At 42.9% G+C, this 16,595-nt stretch overlaps 2 protein-coding genes across 2 annotated transcripts in view; one reads left to right on the top strand and one right to left on the bottom strand.

Moving 5' to 3' along the window:
- Nucleotides 1-16,595, top strand: part of DOCK2 (dedicator of cytokinesis 2) — a 445,944-nt gene that overhangs the window by 203,303 nt on the left and 226,046 nt on the right. The gene's annotated exons all lie outside the window — the stretch shown is intronic.
- The window catches only part of INSYN2B (inhibitory synaptic factor family member 2B), a 21,016-nt gene continuing 16,154 nt past the window's right edge, over nucleotides 11,734-16,595 (bottom strand). Inside the window, exon 3 of the mRNA XM_006148361.2 lies at nucleotides 11,734-12,525. Coding sequence (XP_006148423.1) covers nucleotides 12,339-12,525 — 187 coding nt within the window. The 3' untranslated portion in view covers nucleotides 11,734-12,338. The remainder of the gene's footprint in view (nucleotides 12,526-16,595) is intronic.

Genomic DNA, 16,595 nt, shown 5'->3' with positions numbered 1-16,595 from the left:
CAGTCTAAGCTTCTGGAAGCGAATTAATGGAAAGAACAACCTAACTGAAAGACTATTCTAATGATGAGCTATACAACATTCAGATTTTTAAAATAAAGTGAGAAAATACTTGTTTCCTGCCAGGCTTTCCTTTAGTAATAGTTTTTAGATAAAATTCCCAAATACCTTACTAGCTCTATGTGATCCAGTTTCTTTTTTTTAGACAAATGTGTAGTAGCTGGGGCATAAAAGAGGCTGTTTCATTCTCCAAACTTTCCTTCTGTTCGATGATCAGCTGTAGAGATCAGGATGAAGAGGAAATATGAGGGCCCCGCGTTTGTTCAGACAGCCCCTGTGTTCTCCCCGGTCTGTCCTGTGGAGCAGAGCTTTGTTCACAGCACAGAGCGCTCCTGGGTGATAATGTTGCTGCTGCTGCCATTGCTCCTGCTGATGGTGTGAGAGTTTTTCTCTGGACTCGGTAACAGCCTCTCATGGTTCTGCAGACAGGTGAGGCCAGGCCCTGGAAGAGCCAGTGTCTGAGCTGGCACCTGTATGCCATGCAGGAGCTGCAACTGTCAGCACCTGGAGAGGAGAAGAAGATGGAGCCGGGAGTTGGGCAGCACGTGTTGGGAAATGCCATCACACAGGATGACCAGCACAGCATTGAGTCCCAACGAAATCACCTCCAGCTGTCTCAGTGCGTTTGGCGTCTGGTAGTGAAGCTGGGCACATCTGATTTTGGACAAGAGATTTTAAGTGTGTTCTTCCATATAAGACTGTACCGTATCTCTTGTCCTGTTTCCTGGCCCTGAAAGAGAGGCTAGCTTTTTCTAGTCCTTGGAGAACATTAGAGACATAATGTCTGCCTTTGGGTGTTGGCTGAGTACCAGCATTGCTTTCTAAGGGTTATGGAACTGGGGAGCAAGCTGCAGAGTTTGGGAGGACTGCACGGGCGGGGAGCTGGCTTCCTTTCCTCAAGGAGTGAGAGGCCTAATTCACAGCGCAGGCCCTCAGTTCCCTCATCTGTAAAATTAGGCTAATAGCGGTTATTACCTACCAATCCCATGGTGAAGACGGAATAAAAATGGATATGTAAAGCTCACTGCACAGGACTTACACATTATAGGCCCTTAGTAAGTAAGAGCCATTATTACTATCTTCTTCATGCTATAGTTTTCTCCCTACTCCGACACAAGCATTATGAATGGGATCACAAACCATTTTATGGCCCTGCCTTAGAGTCTTTCCTGGATTTGTGAAGTCATGTGACACTGTTGCTGGGCCCAAAGTGTCTGTCAGATGAGATGGGCCACCCTATTTCTGCTGCAAAGGCCTGGAAGTGACAGGAAGGGCAAGTCCCAGGTGAATGTCCCATTCTGGGAGTGGTGTTAAAGGACCCATGCTGCGTGTGGAGACACCCTGTGGGAACAACTGCTAATGAAACAGGTCCCCTGCTCATCTCGGATCCCTGCCATGCTGCCCAGGCATTGGCCTCCTTCCAGCAGATGATCCTTCGAGATCAGAACCCACGCTTCCTAGATGTACGCTACCTTCATGGAGAGATGTATTTATGTAGCCAGAAAATTATATTTGCGACGATTTTCTAATAACATGAGAAAGTCCTATGACTCCGGTATGGAGAAACAGTTATAGGAGTACACGGACAGCAGCAAGGTCACGGACCTGACTGAAGGTCAGGGTGGGGATGAGATCTGGCCTTTCTCCCAGAGGTCAGATGCTATGCTGAAGCTGAAATTGTGTTAGTATCTGCTACTTAAAGGACACGTGATTTGCACATTTCTGGTGTTTCACTTTTTCTAAAATAATTTTGCTTTCCTTTTATAATCAGGGGGGAAAAAAGCTCTCTAACACTATTTAAAAAAAAGGAATTAATGAGATAGTTAAACTTACTGAAGCATTTTCATGAATATAATTTTCTTCTAAACAGCCTGTGAAGCTAGAAAGGCAGATGGTTTTATTTTAAAGATGAAGGTGGGGGATGGAGGTGAAGTTACTCAAAATTTTGCAGAAAAATCAGAGACAGAAGTCAGGATTCTGGTCTTGTCCCATCTTCCTCTCTTCCCTTGGACTGTTTTTCTTAATATTTTCATAGCCATATTTCCTCCAAATTCATTCAACAAACATATATGAAGCATTTTAGCATCTCAGGCAATGTGAGAAGCCCTTGGACAGTCCTAGAGATGGAAATGACGATTCCTGTCCGCTAGGACTTTGCTTTCTAGAGGGACTGAGCATGAGAGATTGACAATAGAAATGCCAATGTAACATGAAAAGTGGCGCCTGTATGGCGTGCCGTGGGTACTTGGAGGATGAAGTGACTAATTCCATGGCAGGGGCGGGAAATGATCAGAAAAAGTTACAGAGAGGAGGTGACATTTAAATTGTAGCTCACTGTCTGGCATGAGTTAAGAGCACAGGCTCTTAAAAGTTGAGCAGATTTTGAAAGAATTCCAGCCTTCACCACCTCATACTCGTGGACTTTGACAAATTACTATCTCCCCACCAAACCTCGATTTATTCTTCCAGAAAATGGGAATAGCATAAACTATACTGTGGTAATTTTTTTTCTAGCAATACATGAGAAGATGAAGCAAAGCGTTCAGTACTAGCCTACTGTAATGGCAAGAAGCTAGAGCTTTTATTATCACTCTCAGTAGTAATTTTACTACTCTTCTTTGTTCCCCCTCAATGTAAGTTATTTCCTGTGGTCAGTAGGCGTCTTAGTCTGCTTTTGTGTTGCTTACAGAGATACCTGAGACTGGGTAAAGAAATGACAGTTTTTAAACTCATAGTTCTGGTGTTCGGAAAATTCAAAAGCTTAAGCCTGGCATCGGGTGGCCAACAGCCTGGCCATCAGAGGCACAGCAGATGGCAGGGGCGGAGACTTTCTCTCTTTTACAGTACCCAGCTTTTGCCTTGAAAGAACTAACCCTTCCTTTTGCAAGTACCAGAACTCACTGGGTCTCTTGAGGCATCATTATTCTACTCATGAGAGGAATGCTTCCACAATGCAGGCACCATGATCCAGCTACCTCCCACTAGGCCTCACCACACTGCGACATCAAATTCTAGAATATGAAACTTTGGGGGAACAAACCATTGTCCAAACTATAACAACAGGTAATGGAATAGTGCCCAGGTAGAGGGAATAGCAGATGTAAAGTCACGAGTATGTAATAGCTGCTGACTTTCTGGAAAGTGGCAATGAGATGAGGGTGGAGAAGTAGACTAGCAGGAAATTAGGCTCTAAATACTAGGTTGGAGTCTGATTATAAGGAGTTTTGTTTTCTGAAGGAGGAATTTTTATGCTCTAGGATGGTAACAGGGGGCATTTAAAAATACAAAAGCCAAAGAATGACGTGCAAATTTGACATGAGCGAGAGCCCCTAGGTAGCTGTGAGGAGGCAGGATCTGAGGGAGCTTGAAGATGGTCAGGGAAAGAAGACTTTGAAGGCCAGTGCAGGGACCTACATGGAAGAGACTAAGACTTACACTGGTGAGATTTTCAAGTCAACTAAATGAAGACTTTCGGGACTCTGGGCCTTAATGAGGTAAAGAGGGCAGTTCTTTTTTTTTTTTTTAATAGATTTTATTATTATTATTTTTCATACATTAAATCACTATACATCATTTAGATTGTGAAGAGACTTTACCCAGCATGATATACACCTCAGTCCAGCCCAGTTGAGACCACCATACACGTCCTCGTCAACAGATAATAAACCTTATCTGTGTCCCACAAGTGTCTTTTTGGGGGGAAAATAGAGAGGTAAGACATCATAATACATTCTAACAACAAGTAAAAAGCCGAATAAGCTAAAAATCAACAACTTATCTTAGATCCATCAGAGGAGCAAGATCACATAGCAAACTGCTACCTCCAGAATGGGAGAGGTAGGCATACAGAAACCAAGGTCAGGCAGGAAAACCAGAACTACAGTGGATGGACTGCCGCATGCTTAGTGTGGACAACTCTTGAAAGAGGGGAGGTTTTTTTTTTTTTTTTTTTTAATAGATTTTATTATTATTATTTTTCATACATTAAATCACTATACATCATTTAGATTGTGAAGAGACTTTACCCAGCATGATATACACCTCAGTCCAGCCCAGTTGAGACCACCATACACGTCCTCGTCAACAGATAATAAACCTTATCTGTGTCATACAACCGTCTTACCTCTTCAGTTTCCTCCCAAACTCTCAGGGGATTAACATGACTGGGAAAAGGAAGATGATACAGAATAGCCATGAAGATAGAAGAATGGCATTAAGAGGGTCAGAAAGAGGAGGCAGACAGCCATGCTACAGTGAAGCATGACACTCTGAGAGGCTGATCCATATGGAGAAGTTCTGAAATTGTACCTTCCTGGGTATGCCCATGATCTGGGGCTGGCCAAGGCTAGGGTGGATCATGGGCTCAGGCCCTTGTTGGTGGAATGATACCCATCTTTCTCTTGCTCATTGCAATAAATAAATTAACTGTAAAAAAGAGAGTCACAGGGAGGGTCAGAAGAGTCTCAACCAGCTTATCGCTGAGAGCCTCACAATGACCCGTAAGCTCTCTGAGGCTAGTTGTGTCTGCAGTTTTCTCTCAATGTCCTCAGCACTGGGCTGACCCAGGGAAGAGACGCCGTAACTGTTTATTGGAAAAGTGATTATGGACTGAAGTTTGTCTGGGACGCTTACTTGGAACCCCTGGGCATGGCATATTAATGGAGAAAGCGGGGATCCGCGGGGATCCAGTCCAGGAAGCCCAGTCCAGGCGAGTGGTCTGAGTTTGGGAGTGCTGATTCCGCATCGCTCTCACTTTGCTCTCTTCGATTCCGAATTCTTAGCTCATGAAGGCATATTGTTTTCAACTTCAAACAAACAAGCCAACAAAAAGACTTACACCTTCTTGCCATCTCCCTCCACTGATTTCTGCCTGTGGGGTTAGGTCGTTTCGGGCTTGATGTACTCAGAGGAAGAGCTATGTGAGCCTCCCCGGAGTTCAGTAATTAAAATGACTCAGCCTCTGTGGTTCACAAGCAAAAAGGCTCTTCTGCCATTGGCATAACCAGGTATCACCACACTGTATGTGCTACCTGGGAAACCGAGCCGAAGCACTGGGAAGAGGTCACCGTGCAAGGCTGATGATTTTGAAAATGTATATTGAGGTTTTGTCAGGAGAAAAAATATGGATTTCTTCTGAGCTAAATTTGATGTAATACACGTATGGATTCTGAGAATTTGTGAAAGCTATTCATGACATTAAACCTTTTATTTGCTTCGGAGCAAATAACCCTTTGGTGTGATTTTTATTGTCTTTTCATTTTAGTCACGGTTTAAGCCAAGGCAAAAATGCTTTGTCCAAGATGCTCCTTCAGTTAGACAGACCCTGTCTCTTTTAAATTGCTTTTTGTCTGAAATGCACTAGGTCACATGTAATAAATTCTGGCATTTTAATAGAAACATTGCAATGAAAATAGTTAACAATCTGCTTTAATTTCAAAACTCATTTTCTCTTTCATATGGTAAGCCAGTATCTTGGTAAAATGTGCACAATGAATTGGGATTTAATTCTGATGGCAATTTATTTTGAAACAAGGTTAAGCTGGGCTGTCAGGATATTCAGGATAACGGTATTGAGCAGGGATGTTGGGAGAGGACAGTCATTCCTTGAGGTTCCTGGGTCCCGAATGCCATGTGGATCCCAGTGGGTGAAACCTTGGGCACGTTATCACCTGACACCCTAATCCTGGGAGCACAGATATGGAGACTGTAACCACAAGCAGAACCATCCCCAGTGAGGACAGGTGGGTAAGGAAAATATTAGGCATCATTTTTTAGTGTCTTCCCACTGGATCCAATTTGTTCATTAATTTATTCCTACAACAAATATTTGAATCCCATTGTGGTAAGTGCTGGAGATATAAAGGCAAGCAAAAATAAGCAGGATTACTAATTTAGGAAAATTACAGGCTAGTTAGAGAAAAATACATCGAAGGATAACAGAGGTATATGTGCAAGGACTTTGACGACAAGATCTGTGGTGCCAGATGAGTGTGTCAAGGGGGTAGTCATGCATTCCGGGAGCTGGGAAGCCCCAGTGGAGCTGGAAACTGGGCAGGAAGGGTGGCATGGTGAGACATACCCCAGGCAGAAGGGACACCGTACACAGGCCCATTAGAGACTGTTGGCATGGTGGCTCCAAGGAGCCCCTGGAGGCTCAATGACTCTAGAGCACACAGTAAAGGGGCCTGTGGTGCAAACTCACCAGGGAGGCAGGCGCAGGTCATGCAGGACCTCTGGGTCATGGCAACAGATCTGGCCTTTCTTCCTAAGCTAGGTGAAGGCACTGAATGGTTTTAAGCCAGAGTGTGGCATGCTTCTGGTCTACATTTTGCAGCGATTGCTTTAGCCACTGAGTGGAGAATGAGCTGGAGGGGAAGAGTAAATGTGTGTGATGCTACTGGGGAGCTATTGGGAGATTCCTATGAGGAAGTTGAGATGACAGGGTTGGGAGAAGCACCCTGACCTGGGAGTCCGGCTTCCTCTAGCCATGAGCAAACCAAGTTCTATGTGTTACTGGCAGACGCATCCTTGCTTGTTACAGGCTGAGGGTTCTGTAGGAGGCAGGAAGAAACCATGCATTTGTGGGGCCTCAGGAGTGGGCTGGTATGATGTGGTCAATAGCAACATAGGCTGTAGTTAAAAGAAGATGGGGAGGAAGCCGAGGTGAAAGTACCCCAAAGTGGGAGTATGATCATTAAGCTGGTCAAGTGTACTTTGCACCAAGTGTGAATGGTGTTTTATTTGGCTTTGCCCCCAGCACATTTTCTTGCAAGCAATGTTTGATGGGCGTAATGATCATAAAACATCTTTGTTTCTTGGAACTTAAAAAAAGAAATATGTTTTTAGCATACAGCAAGCTGCCTTGGGAAGCTTAAAATTAGAGCCTTTTCGAGTGAAGGTGCTACTGAGGACTTTGACGAATGGAGGCAAGAATGAGTTTCAGGTCCAGTCTCAGCGGTTGCTGGAGTGGCCCTGGCCACTGGCACCTTCCACCTGCCAGCCACTTGCTTTATTTTTCAACAGGACTTTCCACACCCTGGACAAATCATTGAGTCTTACTTAATTGCCTTCTGCTTAAAATTAAAGACTTCTCCCTTCCCTTAAATCTCGTTCACCTCCAGGATATTTGATGCTAAGCAACAAGAATCTTTTATTTCTCAAAGTGCTGTGCTGAGTTCTTCTGAATTCCCAGGACTTTGTTACTTCACGTCCATTGTCACAATTTCTGTTCACTCTTATATGACCAAAAAGGGTTTGTTACATCTTAAGCTATTCCTGAAAACCAGTGTATCCTGGTGAAGGCTTCTTCCATCTTCTCTCCCAATTTACTTCAGTCAGGAAATGAATGACTATTTATTCCCTTCTGAGCAACTGCTGTGTGCTCCATGTCTGCTCAGTGCTTTCACTGAGTACATTGCCAGGACACTCTGGAAAGGAGGGGATGTATTCAGCATTCTTGTAAGATGGGAAGTCAGAGGCTCACAGCGTTAAGTAACTTTCCTAAGGTTACTCAGCAAAAAGAAGGTAGCAGAGTGCTATCAAATCCCAGACTCTGATTCTATCTCCAGGCTTTTGTTTTCTGGGGATTTCCCCCCCTCAATTGGTATTTCCCAAATTGAGAGACTCACATTCCATGTGTAAACAAGTTGGTTTTAGATGGTTTGTGGACAAGGCAGAAAACAACATTGAATCAAATGATGAGAAAGTTGTTTTATTTTTAATGTTTTCTCATACATCCTGGCTAGTCAAGTAGAAAATGGGTTTGGAATTAATGTGGTTTTAGTACATGTTCAGTATTTGCTTATATCCCTTTTTAACAAAGGGAGTTGGTGTCAGGCTTAGGGTCTTGAATATTAAAAAGAGTTTAGCAATAATTTAATAAAATTATTTTCATTTCATCTTCTAGTTTTGGAACATGGTATTGGTTTCTCTTGTACTGGTATTATAAAGTTACCCCCTACCAAGAGAGACAGAAAGGGAAAGCAAGGAAATAATCCCCTCTCCTCCCAAAGAAAAGGCATGGTCATGCCACAGTCTCTTCCTCTTCATTTTCCTCTTCTTTGGGGATTTTGGGTATGCACATAAATGTGCCCAGCATATTTGACAAGCCACTGAGTCCAGGACTTAAAACTATACAGTCAGCCATGTGAGAAGTAGTCACCTTAACTATCAGGACATGGGCTGGCCCTAAAAATTACTTTTTTTTTTTCAAGAGAGATTTTTGCTATAGGGCATGTGTACTTGCTGGAGAAACAGAGAGAAACAGAGAGAAAACAGAGAAAACAGAGAGAAAGTGAGAAATCACCCCCCAGGGGAGATGGCCATGCCACATCCCTTCTCTTCCATTCTCATCTTGGGATTTTAGGCACGCTTGCATATGTGCCTGGTATGAGTTTCAAGCCACCAGGTCTAGAACTTGAACTGAGGTCGACTACATGGGAGTCCAGCGACATAACCATTATGCCATCCACTGGTTCCCTAAGTGACCTTTTAAGGAAGAAATAAGGGAAAATAATTAAAGAAAAAAAATGACTAGGTTAGAGCTAACATGTATAGGCATAATGGTAAAATCATGATGGCTATGCACCCATCTAAATGGATCTGGAACAAATCCGCTGATTTGTACTCCCTCCCTCCTTTGTGGAACACGAGAGCTTCTCCATGTGACCACTGTGACACTAAGTTCTAAGTCTTCTTTGTTTACTGCTTTCCTGAGAAATATATACAAGCAATTAGATTAAAACCATCCTTGCCCTTAGGACCACTGAAGTTTCCTTCTCCTTTTATTTTTTTTTTAAATTGCTGGAGGATGATGCTCTCACTAGAGAGACCAAGAAAGAGAGAGAAAGCTCCTCTTAATGGGGCATGGTTATGCTGCAATCCTTTTTTCTCCATCCTGTCTGGGTTTGGGGCAGGTATGCACATGTGTCCAGGATATTTTTCAAGCCACTAGGGCCAGGATTCGAATTGTGGTCGACCATGTGAGTTTTGGCTCCCCTAACCACTACACTATGCAGCTGGCCCTGGTGCTTTTATCTTAGGTTTAAAATTTAAAACCCAAATCACCCCAGCTAGTAATGGAGTCTTAAAACCTAGGAAAAAATATGTAAGTTTATTGCAAAAGATAATATCCCATTTAAAACAGTTTAGAAATTTACAAAACCTTACATTAGTACAGCATTTTTAAGGTGCTCTATAGATGAGCTGGTATTAATTTCCAAGGATAGTGAGTACGCATGTTTTTTTTTTAACTACAGAGAAAGCAGCTACATAAACTCCTGCAATTTAAGTGGATTTATCAGTCTTTTTCCCTTCAATTTATAAAAGTAATTTTTTGCTAAATAGCTCTCCATAAAACCGTATAACCTCAAGTACAGCATTTCTGTAGAATGCGATGGTAGATGTTACATAATATTTTACAAAGAAGCAGTGATTTTCACAAGTAGATGAGTTTAGAGAGAGAGAGAGAGAGAGTGTGTGTGTGTGTGTGTGTGTGTGTGTGTTTAATCAGAGAGATGACCATTTTTGTTTATCAACAGAACAGTGGTTACCAAGTCCTTTTACCTCATAATACCTTTAAGTGTTCAGTTTTCAGAAGAGACCTCCTACCCACGCTCAGGTCATCAGCATAAGCAACATGGTGTTGTGCTTTGGTAAAAATAATCTTCTTAGCCTCAGTTTGTTTTATTTCTAGAAATGACAACATTTTCCAGCCCCGATTTCATTTCATTCAGTTGAAGGTTTATGTGCATAAGGCCCCCAACTTGAGAAATGTGTACCGCTACAATTAATTTCTTAATTTCGTGTGAGTTTCCACAAACGTCTTTTCTTCATCCTAGACCAGTTTTACAAATGACCCAGCTCTGCTCTGAGTCATTCTTGCTCATTTGACATTGAAACTTGCACAGAACTTATACAGGTAGGTAGAGTAGGTGTTCTTATTACCATTCAAGAATGGACAAACAGGCCCTGAAAGTTTATGTACTTTATTCATGGCTACTGAAATAGATTGCTCTGTTGCCTGGGTCTCTTAATTCTGATAACAGAATTATTTTCATTCCCACTTGATGCCCAAGTATGAATTCATTTGTAATTAGTGTAAGCAAAACAAATTAAGATGGAAGCTCTACTACAAGATAAAATTACATAAGAGATCCCAAATGATTTTGCTTTATTGGATTATCCTCTGTGCTGTTCTTTTCCATTGCTGGGGCCAACTGAGAGCTGATTGTATGGATACAGAAAGAAAGATCTGTGGCTTTTAGCCAGTGGTAGCATATCTTCTTGAAATGTGGCTTCTTAAGTATGACAAGTGTATTTATCTTAATTCTAACTTGACGTTATGTATTCCGGTCTCATTTTGTGGGTTTAAACATTACACTAGAAACAGAACAAGAACATCTTGAATGACATTCCAAGACTTAAATAGTGCAAGCTGAGATTCCTTGCCAACTTTCCCTCTCGCTCGCACTGAAATAGCTTCGTGCACTGCAGCGCTGTGACAGGAGAAGGTGCAACTGTCAGAGTGGTTTGCTCCATTAGTCTCACTTTGCAGTGGGGTACATCCCACATACACACGGGGGTGCTGCACTCTGCAAAGACTCTACCTTGGACCCTGGGCCTTCAGCCATGGGGTTCACCTCATCTAATGGGCCTTCTTTATCTAATGTGTGTTTAGCTTTAGGGTCCCTTTCTAGCAGCATCAATCCAACTCTGGTAGAGAATTTAATTTAATAAAAAGAAATCTGAGCCTTGCCATCCTATCCCTCATCCCCAAGAGTATGCAGCAATTACTTAATTATATTTCTCTAGTAGTTTGTTCAGCCATGCAAGTTTGACTGGACCCCTCACATATGAGAAATTTTGTCAAAAGAATGAGCCAGACCTTAAATAACTCAGACTTTGGAAAAGAAATGTCTTTAATACTAAAATGGAAAAAAAACGGATCCTCATCCCGAGTCCTACCACTTCTTCAATTAGGTGACCATTGCCTGGTCACCAGAAAGAGAAACCATGTAGATTAATATATGTTTGAGCCTATCTACAAGGTTGTAGGGATGAATGGATGAAAATAAATGTTCTATTTTATCTTAGTCTTATTTATGTTACTGATAAGATGAAATGGACTGACAGGCTGCTGGGTCTCCTGATCTTAAATGTTGTAGGAAAATGAACTTAAATAAGATCTTAAAGTTCAAACCCCAGTCAGATTCCATCCATTTTCCAGGAAGTCATGGCACCATGGCACCAAGCAGAGAGGCATGATGATTTAGGGTGGACCTTGACCCTCTTTTAATTCCATTCACACAGAATAGCCATACCAACGAGTTTCTTATACCCTAGGGTGACCTTACTCTGCCTCAAACAGTAAATCCCACAAAGCATGAAATGACAGATCCTAGATTTGGGACCAAGAGGCTAATTAAAAATGAAAACAAGGGACCAGCAGTTAGTGTAATGGCTATGTCGCTGGGCTCCCATGTAGTAGACTGCTGTTCAAATCCCAGACCCGGTAACTTAAACTCATGCTGGGCATGTGTGCGTGCATGTCCAAGATCCCGAGAGGAGAATGGAGGAGAAGGGATTGCGGCGTGGCCATCCCTCCTGGGGCGGGGGGGGTGGTGGTGGTGGTGATTTCTCACTTTCTGTTTCTCTGTCTCTCTCTGTCTCTCTGGTGAGTGCACATGCCCTATAGCAAAAACCTCTTTAAAAAAAAATAGAAATAAAAATGAAAATGATTCCAACACACCAGGGTGATCTTGCATTTTTATTCCCTACCCATTTCATTGTGCTTCTTTACTCTGATCTCTTAGAAAACTGCCAGCTTATTGATCTCATTTTTTTCTAGAGTATCTGCTTTTAACCCTTCTCTATCTTTCTGCTCTGTGTAACACTTTTTTTTTTTCCCCTTTTGGGTTGATGGACCTTGGATGGGAAGGAAATGCTTAGTACATAGAGGTGTTGGAAAGAATTGTGTGGGCTTGTTCATGTTGGGAATGCAGACTTGCAAACCAGGATACAGTCTGGCCTTGTGTGACAGGGAAACTTGCAAGTGGTCACTAGAGTGTCTGTGAAGTCCTCCACAAGCAGCAGCACACACTCAGGTAAGGTTGGTGACCAGTTGTTCAGCAGCGACTAACCCGTCTCCAAGGCGCTACTGTTACAGGTCACATGGCTCCCTGCCCGGGGAATTCACAAAGAAGCTGAGAAGGCCTTGAGAGCAGTGGTTCCTCCATCTCCAGGAAGTACCTGTGAAGGTTGGAGGGGATGATTCAATGAGCTCAGATCCACCAGAAGCATTTCTTTTTCACCTTCTTGGTTTTCCGCCTTAAGTCCTGTTTCTCAGAGACTGGGGGTTCTGCTGGGGACTTTGGTGGGAGAGATGCCTCCTCAACTGGTTCAGCTTCCTCCAAACTCTGCAGAACTTCATGGAATCTGCCTTCCTGCTGCCGGAAATCATACTCTACACTGAAAAACAGAGAGGAAGGAAGGAAAGTATATTCAAATCAGCAAGGACTAATGTAGCATCACCAATGGATGAGCATGGGCTTTGGGATCAAGTCCCAGGTCCTTGAGTACTTACTGGCTGTGTGACCTTGGAAAAATTATGCCACCCTTCTGAACCTCCAGTTTCTCATTGATCAAATAGGCACCTGTAATGCCTCCCTCACAGAGATGCTTTAAATGCAAACGAGACAGGAATCAGGGCAGGCCACTGGTAGGTGTTCAGTAAGTGGCTGCAGTCTTTGATGCTTATTTCATGCTCTTAATTCTTAATGGGCTTTATTTGCACGTGCTATGCACAAGCACTTCCTCACTGTAAAAGATTTAAATATACTACAAAGGAATATACAGGAAAAAATGACAGCTCAGTTTCCTCTGTAAAATGGACATAATAAAAGCATCTATCTCAAAGGCTTTCTTTGGAACGAGGATGTGTGAAGTGAGATAATATACATGACATACTTAGAGCAGGGCCTAGTACATAGTAAGCCTTGCATCTGGGTTAGCTCCTGTCACTGTGGCTGTTATCATCATTAATGTTATTATTGCAAGGATGTGTATATGACATGTCACTTTTGAGTTGCTTCTCAACATAACACTGTGTCTTGGAGAGCTTTCCCTGTGTGACTTCCTCATAGCGTTCCTCATTGCAGATGTGTTTGAATATGTCTTTGTGATGTACATTTTCTAATCTCCTTTTTATTTCTTTTTTCTTTTTTATTTGTATGTTCAGAGCCATTAATGTACAGATCCTTTGATTCATTGCATGGTGTTGACTACCACCAAGGGCTGTGAGAAAAACAAAAAGCCGTCAGGGACCATGGTTCTCAGAGGGAGGGGGTGAGAGCCAGGCAGTGCAGAAGTCCTGGCCTCTGAGGAGCAGGGACTGATGCTCTCCCCAACCTCTGTGAGCCTGAAAATCCAGCCAGCAGGCCTTGGGGATGCTCAGTCTGCTTCATCATACTGGCCCAGCCTCCCTAGAGCCTCCCTAGAGCCAGGCCCAAAAGTACACATCCTCTTAGACATCCCTGTAAACTGTGCATGGGCTTCCCCTGTCTGTAATTGTCCATTTTCCTGCCTAGGAGATTAACTTACGGAGGAGTTTTCCATGCAGGATGCTTGTAAGAAGACTCTTAAGCTTTTAGATGTGTTTGTTACCTGGTTTCATACCAGGGCTCTCAAAAGGCCCAAGGATGAGGAGCCAGCGTGGGAGTGTAGAAAATGAAGGAAATGTGAAGTCATGAAAACCGTGTATTCTCTTTGTTTAGCCAGGAGGAAAATGTAATGTTGTAGATGGAAGAGGAAAGATCCCACATTAGTCTGTGATGTGGCATGATCACCAAAGCTTTCATATCCAGCAAGAGCTGGAAAACAGCTTTTATTCAAGGGACCCCTGTCCTTATCTACTATCCCCAAGTTACCTCCCAGAGCCCAGGATCAGGGTAAGCGCTGCTGAAAAGGCAAATCACCTTTGGATGCATGATTAATGAAGCCCTGGGTAATGCCTTGTCTCAGGCAGGGGTAACACATCAGAAGGGCCTGTTTCGTACTCAGACTAATGGGGTGACAGTTCTTAGGGAGCATTGGGGAAGGGTGTCTAATTGTTTTGTTTCTGTATTTTTGATAAGCTTCATCCATATTTTTTTTTCCTCCTCTGCGTATATCCTTTCTGTTTCTGTTTCTCCCTGGTCCCTTCTCCAGAGACATAATCCTGTCTGGGTGACCTGTATAATGAATGTAACACAGACTGTGTTTTTCAAAGCAAAGCTCTATCTCTTATTAACTGTGACACTTTGGGGGAAGTCATTTCCCATTTTCAAACAGAAGTATCCTCATCTGCAAAATGAGCATGGTACCTACTCAAAGAATCTCAGTGAAGTTTAAGCAGAGAAGGCACCAGGTATGGAGCCAGTCAGTCAGTAAACTTTTTTTGAGCACCAGGCCCTGTTCAAGATGCCGGGGAGGGAATGGTAGACAGATACTCTTTCTGGCCCTGACACTGCTAGTCCAGTAGCTCTATGTTCTTAGTAAATGCTAACCAACATCTCTAGCTATTAAAGACTTTCTAGCCAAAGCCCAGGATTTTCCAGGCCAGTAGGCAGAGGGATCTACAAACAATGCACTGAGTTTCTCACTTTCACATTGTATCAACGGTAGTATACTGCTATTTGTCTCTGGGGGTAAACTAGATTTCTGTCTATCACCCACACCTCTCATTCTCTCCAGTGGAAACTTGGTTTCAGAGGCTGGGGAAGAGTTGTCTCCAGCAACCTCTGCATTGCACCAAGAAAGGAATTTAAAGCTGTGACTTGCAGGCTCTGATTCTCACCCCCTCTACCCTGGAAACACGCATGGCTCACAGATAAGGAATATCCATATTCACAGTTCCCCTCGTTCCAGAAATAGCCCTGCCCTCCCTACTGTGGCAGAAAAATTATCTTCATTATAGAACACCAGATGGAGCCAAAGAGAGTGGGTACCTACTCGTCCTAGAATTTTCCAGTGTTACCTGGTACAGAATGTTCCATCCATCCATCTACCCATCATCCACCCATCTATTATCCATCTATTTGTCATGCACCCATCTGGACCAGACACTGTGCTAGGTTCTAGGGATACAACAGTAAGCCAGAGAGATATGGGCATTGTCCATTACTTTCCAGTGTTCAAGACAGACAATTAACAATCGTTTTCAAAATATGCTTTTTGCTTCTCTCAACTACCTCTCCCTTCCCATTCTTCATCCATGTGTTCCTTCCAAATTATATCAACACATATATGTACCGGCCCCCTCCCTCATTTTATGTGAAATGTCTCTGACTTCATAATTCAAACAATCCACCTTAGTTTGTTGAGATTTACAGGTGTTCTTAATGCCTATTGGAAAAATAATGCTTGAGATAATTCCAGGCAGGCATGGGTAGAAAAGAACTGGGAGACAGAATATAAACTCTGTCTCATTGTCACCATTTGAAGTGGTCCCATATAGAGGATGGAACAAGGGCTTTCGAGTGGGATGTTTGTGGGGTAAATCTAGGCTATACCACTTACTGTCTGGGTGACTTTGGGCAAGTTTCTTCTCTCTTTCGGGGATTCAGTTTATCAGGGGATGTCTGTGCAGAGGGTACACAGAAACAGGTGAAATAACCTTGTACAGGACAACAGCCTCTGTTCGCTTCACTACTCTTCACCAAGACTTTTGTCTTGGTGTCTTAGGGCCTGAATGCCTCACGTCACTGAGATCTTCAGCTCCTCAGTAATCACACACCTTGCCAGCGGCATTGCTCCTTTCCTCTCCCCTCCAGTACATTCAGGGAAGAATACACTCTTTATGTTTCTATGGAAACACAGTAGGGTTCCATTATAATCACTGGGATTTAGGGAGCTCCCTCTCCATCCCCCCTTACGATTGCCCCCACTAGTCTTGACAATTTAGAGGGGATTGAAAGTGACTTTCTTTTCAAGGCCAGGCAAATAGCAGTCTATAGAGAAGTGTGTGTGCTTTGGAAAGAAATTGATTAATGTTTTTTAGGCCAAAGCAATTTATTAACATAAAGGAAAATTGTCACTTTTTTTCTTATTCATCCATTTGATAAACTGCTGTTTAGTTTGGAGGAGAAGAGGAGTATATTTTTGCCCTGGTGGCAGCTATCTTATAAATGGGGAGGGGGCACGTGCCCTATCACTCATCTGCTTTCCATCTTGAGGCTGAATGCAAAAAGGAGATGCCCCTCACCTTCCTATTTAGCAAACCCACACCATGTTCAGCAATCCCTTGAAAAGAGGAATAAGTTGCCAACTTGGTGAGAGTTCAACTAAACTTTCATCAGAGGGTTGTTTGTAGCTTCTGGGGAAGGACTCTCTTCTTTTGGGTTTTGGTCTAGGTATCAAGGTAGAACACCAGTCATCTGTCAATCTCACCTTTTCTTCTCTCCTTCCTCTTACCTTCCCTACTCTCATACCCTCACCATCTTCCTACAGCTATTTTATATATATATATATATATATATATATATTCTTTCTATATTCTATAC

The sequence above is a fragment of the Tupaia chinensis genome, unplaced genomic scaffold (genome assembly GCF_000334495.1).
Source record: "Tupaia chinensis unplaced genomic scaffold, TupChi_1.0 Scaffold000234_1, whole genome shotgun sequence".
NCBI lineage: Eukaryota > Metazoa > Chordata > Mammalia > Scandentia > Tupaiidae > Tupaia > Tupaia belangeri.
The sequence above is the reverse complement of the archived record's forward strand: the minus strand, read 5'-3'. Positions and strand labels throughout refer to the sequence as shown.